This window comes from Helianthus annuus, chromosome 3, assembly GCF_002127325.2.
Source record: "Helianthus annuus cultivar XRQ/B chromosome 3, HanXRQr2.0-SUNRISE, whole genome shotgun sequence".
NCBI classification, from domain to species: domain Eukaryota; kingdom Viridiplantae; phylum Streptophyta; class Magnoliopsida; order Asterales; family Asteraceae; genus Helianthus; species Helianthus annuus.
The window spans coordinates 164,900,555-164,909,113 of record NC_035435.2 but is presented as its reverse complement, the minus strand read 5'-3'; the positions used below and the strand labels follow the sequence as shown (position 1 = coordinate 164,909,113).

General features: G+C 34.2%; 1 protein-coding gene across 1 annotated transcript; it reads left to right on the top strand.

Moving 5' to 3' along the window:
• Positions 1-931: 931 nt before the first annotated feature.
• On the top strand, positions 932-3,299 carry LOC110930426 (haloacid dehalogenase-like hydrolase domain-containing protein Sgpp). Its single transcript, XM_022173726.2, has 5 exons — positions 932-1,056; positions 1,334-1,448; positions 1,523-1,674; positions 1,790-2,054; positions 2,973-3,299. Exons 1-5 carry the CDS (start codon positions 1,031-1,033, stop codon positions 3,150-3,152), a joined length of 738 nt encoding a protein of 245 aa, XP_022029418.1. The 5' UTR covers positions 932-1,030; the 3' UTR covers positions 3,153-3,299.
• Positions 3,300-8,559: the final 5,260 nt, after the last annotated feature.

Sequence of the window (8,559 nt, the reverse complement as noted above, 5' to 3'; positions counted from 1 at the left end):
TCCACTATTCATCGTTGTGTTTGAAATTAATATATAAAGTAATTATCGTTATAGGGCATGTTTGGCTAAACTTTTTGAAACAACTTATTGACTTATTGGCTTTTTGGAAAAGTCAGTATGGAGTGACTTATTGACTTATTGGTTTTTTCCCCCTCACATACACCCTCATTGTCAAACATCATTTTAGAGCTTATGCCAATAAGTAAATAAGTTAAAAAGCTTAGCCAAACATACCCTAAATATCACCCTTTCAAGTTCAACTACACTTACTAAACACTTGTTTTTTTCTTTTGTTTTCTCTTTTGACATATGACCCACTCGCAATTTTGTTTTGTATTTCTTTTATAGCTTTCAAGATATGTTGTTTGCTAAATTTTGAATATATCGTTGTGACGTGCTAATTTTTATCTATGTTTCAATATAAATTCAGTTTTGCATAATAATATACAAGATCGAATCACAAATGTATACAATCCGAAAAGCTGCTTTATGGTTTCATTTTTTTTTTTGCAATATTTTTTGTTTATATCTTACAAATTTGAAAATATGATGTTTTGTAATATTCTAATTTGTCGCTATGACATGCTTATATTTATCAACATTTCATCGTGATTTTTTTTAAACCGACTTATGGATGTGAATTTATTCAAAACCAAGGGAACTAATAGTAACGTACAAGTATCGAAATCGTACCTCACAAATTTCAACACTTATGACGTTGCGTGCAGGCGCACACTACTCAAATGTCAAATGAGTTGGTGACTAATTATTATAGTAAATATGCATGGGTTGATTATTGAAAAACTATACTAAAAATTTAATAAATTTAAGAAAAACTATACTAAAAATTTAATAAATTTTAGAAAAGAAAAGGTAAGAGAATGTTACACTATAAACAGTACGTAAATATTAACTAATGCACAGAATATGTAATAAAAATAAAACCGCTTATATATATCACAAGTGAGTGAGTTCTTTTATAGTTGTGTGTTTTGTACCCCCCTCAGCCTCAGCAGCACATTCTTGTACAATGCCCCATGAAATTTCAGAGAAAAGGTAAAAATATGGTATTCATACTACTTGGTTTAAAGACAAACACTATATGCACATTAATATGCAAATGTAAACATATTTTACTTAAATAATCAAAGAGATATAGATAAAATAAAAGAATGAGTAAAGGAGAAACCATTTTTATATGTATCATTTTTATTAAAGCGCAATTCATACGGGTTTATACGGTTCTCAGGATTCTCAACATAATATTAGTTATGAAATGAAAGCGATATACCAATATATATGTGCATCCTAACTATTTGGTTCTTTGCAACAGAAAATCTGCATTTACAACACTTGTTCCACTTGAAGCGGTATTGTTCGATATTGATGGAACTCTTTGTGATTCAGATCCCATCCACTTCGTTGTTCTTCGAGAATTGCTTCAAAGGGTTGATTTTTTTTCTTCTTCAAACAATTTATGAAATTCTTTTTAAACGATGTACATTTTAATTATGTTTAACAGACTGGTTTCAACGGTGGGATTCCAATAGATGAAGATTTTTTTGCTCAAAATATTTCCGGAAAGCTTGATGACGACATTGCAGCTGTTCTTTTCCCTAATGATATCGAAAGAGGTTTAAAATTATGTGAAGAAAAAGAAGAACGTTTTAGGAAGTACGTACACCCTTTTAAACACACAATAAAATCACCAAAGTAGTCATTTTTTTATATGACTCTCTAGATTTTCTCAATGATCTCTCACTTGATCTTTAATCTTTTTAATAAATAGGTTGGTGAAGGAAAAAGCTATGCCCATAAAGGGTCTATACAAGTTAACTAAATGGGTTGAAGATCATGGGCTGAAACGGGCCGCTGTTACTAATTCCCCTAGGCCCAATGCTGAGCTCATGATCTCAACTCTTGGCTTAACCGATTTCTTCCATCATAATATTATCATTGGTGATGAGTGTGAGCATGCCAAACCGGCACCAGATCCTTACCTAAAGGCTCTTAAACTTCTCAATGTTTCTAAAGACCATACTTTCATTTGTGAGGTATTATTATTATTATCTTTAACCTTTTTTTCTAATATTTTATAACTGAAAACAGCTTGATAATAGGGGTGTTAAACGGGTCGTGTTCGCGGGTTGATGGGTGCAACCTGACCCGAACCCGAAAATTTTACACAAACCCGAACCTGAAAATCATATCATACATATGAACCCGAACACGACCCGAAGTTTCGTGGGTTGACCCGAACACGACCCGTTCAACCCGAATTTTTAATTTTTTTTTCTAAAATTAATATATTAAAATTAAAATCTACTTAAGAAACACAAATGTATATAATAATATTATATTTAAATTATAAAATGTATGTTAATTTCTCTTATTAAGTTATAATCATGGTATAAAAAAACACACACCATTTAATTTATAACATAAAATATATTGTAAAACAATATAATATAGTATAAATGTGTTAAACGGGTCAACCCGACTAGGTTGACCTGAACCCGACCAGTTAACTAAACAGGTTCGCGAGTTCAACATGAAACTTACCCGAACCCGTTTAAACTAAACCTAAACCCGTAAATTTCGTGTTAGGTTCGTGTTAGGTTTTCAGATCGTGTTAGAAATTCACACCCCTACTTGATATGCAATAGTATGTTTTCACAATTTTGATAGATATTTACGACGGGTCACTTTTGTATGAGTGGGTCAATAAATGATTGCAAGAGTTAACTTATTTTAGTTATATTATTCCTTTGGAATGTGATTTCTGAGTTGTATGTGTTAGATATATAGTTTGGTTGATTTTTAATTTGTTTTACTTGTTTTCTCTTTTTAACTATAATGATAATTTAATTTAAACATTTAAACATGGCCTGTGTCAACCCAAACATGTCATAATTATTGATTCTATAGTAGTAACCAAATGTTTTGTTTAATCCACCTGATTAATGTTTTAGGATTCAGTTTCGGGGATAAAGGCGGGTGTTGCAGCTGGAATGCCAGTTATTGGATTAACGACTAGAAATCCCAAACATGTGCTCATGAAAGCAAATCCTACGCTTCTCATTGAAAATTATGAAGACCCCAAACTATGGGAAGTCTTAGGAAAACTTAATAAAAGGGAGAATGAAGCTTGATACAATGATTATATTGAAGACATGTCTCTAGATTCAATCTGCTTATGAAATTTGTTTCCCTATATTGATTGTATTTTGTCTAAAGTTATGTGGTGTATGAAACTTTGTACCCTATTATTAATATGTTGCATCCTTTTGTTTTGTCAAGCTTCGCCACTGAACCCCGCCCCCCCTTCTTCCTTCCATCTATGTATTATCTGTATAATAAGGGTCCATGGTACTTAAAGAGTTCAACATTAGAGATTGGGTGTACTTAAAACTCCAACATTATAATGCAATTTAGGCGGTGAATTAGTAGAAGGAAAAGGCGGAGGAAGAGAAAAGAGCTAAGGTAGCGTTCAAGTTGACGCCGTTACCGTTCACCCACTATTCATCGTTGTGTTTGAAGTTAATATGTAGAGTAATTCTCCTATATATTAATAAATGAAGCAATTATACTTATAATATGATCCTTTCAATTTCAACTACACTTACACTTATCCTTTATACCATACACTTTTGCTCTTGTTTTTTCTTTTGTTTTCTTTCTAAGCATCTTTTGACATATGACCCACTCACAATCTTTCTGTTTTGCTTTTTTTATTTATTTATTTTATAGTTTTCAAGATATGTTGTTTACTAAAATTGAATAGGTCGTTCTGACGTGCTTATTTTTATCTATGTGTCAGTGTAAATTTCAGTCAAAATGGAGTTGTGCGTAACAATATACAAGCTATCGAATCACAAATGTATACAAGTCGCAAAAGCTGCGTTATGGTTTCGAATTTTCTTTTTTTTGCAAAGTTTTTTTTTTTTTTTTTTGTTAAATCTTACAACTTTGAAAATGTGATGTCTAATAATATTATAATATGTCTTTGCGACATGCTTACATTTATCAACGTTTCGTCGTGAACTATTTAAACCGAGTTTATGGATGTAAATTTAATTTGAAACCAAGGGAATCAATAGTAACGTACAAGTCATCAACATCATAACTTACAAATTTTAACACTAATGACGTTGCGTGCAGGCGCACACTAATCAAATGTTAAATAAGTTGGTGGAATCTAGCTATCTTATCTTGATGCAAACAACATGGAGACTCCTGATTTCAAAATATCAATTTCTGTGATGAAAGGATCACATTTCTCGATTTCACAGTTTATTTGTAGTGTTTTTGTATTATGTATGTATGTATGTATGTATGTATGTATGTATGTATGTATGTATGTATGTATGTATGTATGTATGTATGTATGTATGTATGTATGTATGTATGTATGTATGTATGTATGGGTGTATGTATGTGTGTGTGTGTGTGTGGGTGTGTGTATGTATGTATGTATGTATGTATGTATGTATGTATGTATGTATGTATGTATGTATGTATGTATGTATGTATGTATGTATGTATGTATGTATGTATGTATGTATGTATGTATGTATGTATGTATGTATGTATGTATGTATGTATGTATGTATGTATGTATGTATGTATGTATGTATGTATGTATGTATGTATGTATGTATGTATGTATGTATGTATGTATGTATGTATGTATGTATGTATGTATGTATGTATGTACGTATGCATGTACGTATGCATGTACGTATGCATGCATGCATGCATGCATGCATGCATGTATGCATGTATGCGTGTATGCATGTATGTATGTATGTATATATGTATGTATGTATGTACGTATGTACGTATGCATGCATGCACGCATGCATGCATGTATGCATGTATGTATGTATGTATGTATGTATGTATGTATGTATGTATGTATGTATGTATGTATGTATGTATGTATGTATGTATGTATGTATGTATGTATGTATGTATGTATGTATGTATGTATGTATGTATGTATGTATGTATGTATGTATGTATGTATGTATGTATGTATGTATGTATGTATGTATGTATGTATGTATGTATGTATGTATGTATGTATGTATGTATGTATGTATGTATGTATGTATGTATGTATGTATGTATGTATGTATGTATGTATGTATGTATGTATGTATGTATGTATGTATGTATGTATGTATGTATGTATGTATGTATGTATGTATGTATGTATGTATGTATGTATGTATGTATGTATGTATGTATGTATGTATGTATGTATGTATGTATATGGCTGACGTGATGTCGTGGTCACGCAAATTTAACCCCAATAACAACTATGTAGATAGTGGCAAGTGGGTATCGAACACAGTGAGTTTGTGGAAAATGTGTTATTTGAAGTTTTATCTAAGTTAACAAAAATTTAACTAATTGCAATTAAAGTAAAGTTCAAGAGTTGATTTGAGTGAATTGGTTTTAGAACTAAATTTAACTAATTAAATTCAAGAGAAAAGTTTGGTTATAAACAATTTTAGAGACAAATGACTATCTTGAGTTTCCGGTTTGTTTCGACTTTTGTGTTAGCATTCAACTAGAAAGAACTACATAGACATAGTTCATGTATAACCAATTGCAGTGATGAAAGGGGACTAAGTACTCAGATTCCTAGAACGTGAGGTTGTCACCCGATGATCAATTGACCCTTACCCAAGCCTAACTATACCCATGATATCTCGATTGCCAACGGCACCAAGAACGTATGGTTTCTAATTAGTTCAATATAAGAATCAACAAGTTACTAACAATCAATCATGCACCATAACAATCAATTCAAATAGAAAGGAATTGTTATTCTAGAAATATAAAATAAAAACACAAAGTCTTACACAAACCTTCAACACAAGATAATCATCAAGTACTTAGCCACTCATGGCTTGAACAAGCATTGTAACAAAATGAAAAGAAAATATTGTTCACAACTTTAACAATTTTCACCAACAAGAACTAGGTGGAAAAATAATTGATAAGATAGTTCCAAGATATGTTTTCTTGACTCCAAGTCCCTCTAATATACTCCCATACTCGTTTCCTCCAAGTAGTAACCGAAAAAACCATGATTGAACTTCATAATGCTCCATAAAAAGGCCATTCAATGCAGAAGTTACAAGTTGAACCCAGTCGGCGCCTTAAGCTACGCCAGATCACCGTAGCTTACGGCGGTCAGTGTGTCCTAAGCCATCAGCATATCGCCGTAAGCTACGCCAGATCACCGTAGCTTACGGCGATCAGTGTTCTTTTACGGCGCATCCTTCCTGTCTTACGGCAACTCAATTTGGCATTGGATGGGGGCCGTAAGCTACGGCCTGGTGGCGTAGCTTACGGCGCTGAGCTTGCTTTCTTTTCCATGACTTCTCCGACTTTCCATTCTTTCGCTCTTTAACTCCCACAACTTCTAGCATTCCGTCATACCTCCTAAAAGCTACATTTTGGTAGCTTTAACACCTGCACAATCCAACATAAAGTGGTTATCTAGTTCAAGCAATTAACCGAATAAAGTGTAGAATATGCGTCGTATTAAGCCTTTTAAGGGTTGTCCTACGCACCACCCGTCAATGGCGTGCATGCACATGAGCTTGTCTACAATGCTCCAAATATTATTAAAATTAGACCTGGCAAATGGGTCGGGTCAGGTCATGGGTCAAAACGGGTCAATTTAAAAAGGGGTTGTTTTGGTTCGGGTCAGAACGTGTTTCGGGTCGGGTTGGTTAAAAATGTTTTTTCAAAGAGATTGTACATCAAGGGGCAATTTTGTTTGGTTCGAAACGGTACGGGTCAAACGGTTCGCGTCGAAATGGTATGCGTCAAAACGATTCGCATCAAAATGGTTCGATTCGAAACGGTTCGCGTCGAAACGGTACTCGTCGAAACAGTTCGCGTCGAAACGGTTCGCGTCGAAACGGTACTGGTCGAAATGGTTCGGGTCGAAACGGTACGGGTCGAAACGGTTCGCGTCGAAACGGTTCGCGTCGAAACGGTACGAAACCCGACCCGACCCGAAACACGTCTCGTGCGGAAACTCGTGTCGGCCCAAAACCTGTTGCGATCTGAAACCCGTCCCGTGCAAAAACCCGTGTCGGTCGGACCGAACCGTTCCGATCCAAAACCTGCGCTGTTTCGAAACCCGTCTCGGCCCGAAACTCAATTTGAACTGAACCCGTTCCGATCCAAAACTCGTTTCATGCCGTATCCCGTCTCGTGCGGATACTTGTGCCGACTCGAAACCCATTCCGATCCGAAACATGCCTTGTTTCTTTAATACACTAACCCACATCGACCCATTTCTTTAATGTTATCGACCCGCTTTGACCCGAAAATAACAAGATGGAGTTTCAAGTGACCCATTGTGACTCATTTAGTTAAAATATCTTACCCAAACCAACCCATATAAGTTTAAAAGCAACCCAAACTGACCCACTTAAAAGGCTTTGGGTCAACATTGCCTTCTATAATTAAAATATTATACAAGAATACAAGATTATAGAAGGAAGGAGGTCCCTTCTACATAACAAAATATACTTATCAGTGGAAGATTCAGGAATTTTTTTCAAGGGGTTTACTTTTTTAAATGTTTCAGTATCATATGTTCGAACATAAAAAATATTACGAGTCAAGTAAGGTTCATTTCATAATAAAAATACAATAATGAAAGATTCACAACTGTTTTTATCTTATGCAAATAGATTAAACTTTACATACCTTTTGAGATAACGACTTGCAAACTAATAGAGATAACGACTTGAGAACTAATAGAGAATCGCATACACCATATGATATCAACAGAGATAACGACTTGCAAACTACAAAAGCGCGCATACCAACCAGTAGACCAGTCTATACATATGTTTACAAGGTTCCTCTACAAAATATTAAAGGATTCCTTTAGAACTATAAATTACAAACCGAATGGGTTTCCGAAAACCCCCTAAATAGCTCTAGATTCGCCCCTGAAGTTCTTATATAACAAATATACATAGTAATACTAAAGCAAAACTACTCTTTTGAAATGGTTGCAGAAGAAAAAATAATATTATTAAGCAGGCAAAAATAAGATAAGCAACAACTTGTAGTAGAGATGAGCATGGTATTCGTTCGGTACCGAACTGGTACTGGTATCGAAAAAAAGGAAAAGTGGGTATCGGTACAGGTAGAATACACCGGTTCAGTATGGGTATTTACGGGTGTTTTACTCGTAAAACCGGTACCGAAAAACAGAGAAAGTAGGTACCAGTACTAGTACCCGAATATACCCGGTACGATTCGGTACCGGTACCCGATACGATTCGGTACCGGTACCCGATACCAAATGTTTATCCCTAACTTGAAAAAATATACTCCAATATATGGTATTTTAAAATGGGGGAGCGAAATATATGGTATGTGATCGATAGTGTGATGCAAAAGAAAAGAGGTTGTTGGCTCATGTTCTCGATAATAGTATGATTAATTAGTTATTTTTATTGTTTTTTTGTTATTCCATCGTTGGCTCTATTTAAGGCCTTCATTTGTTCACAT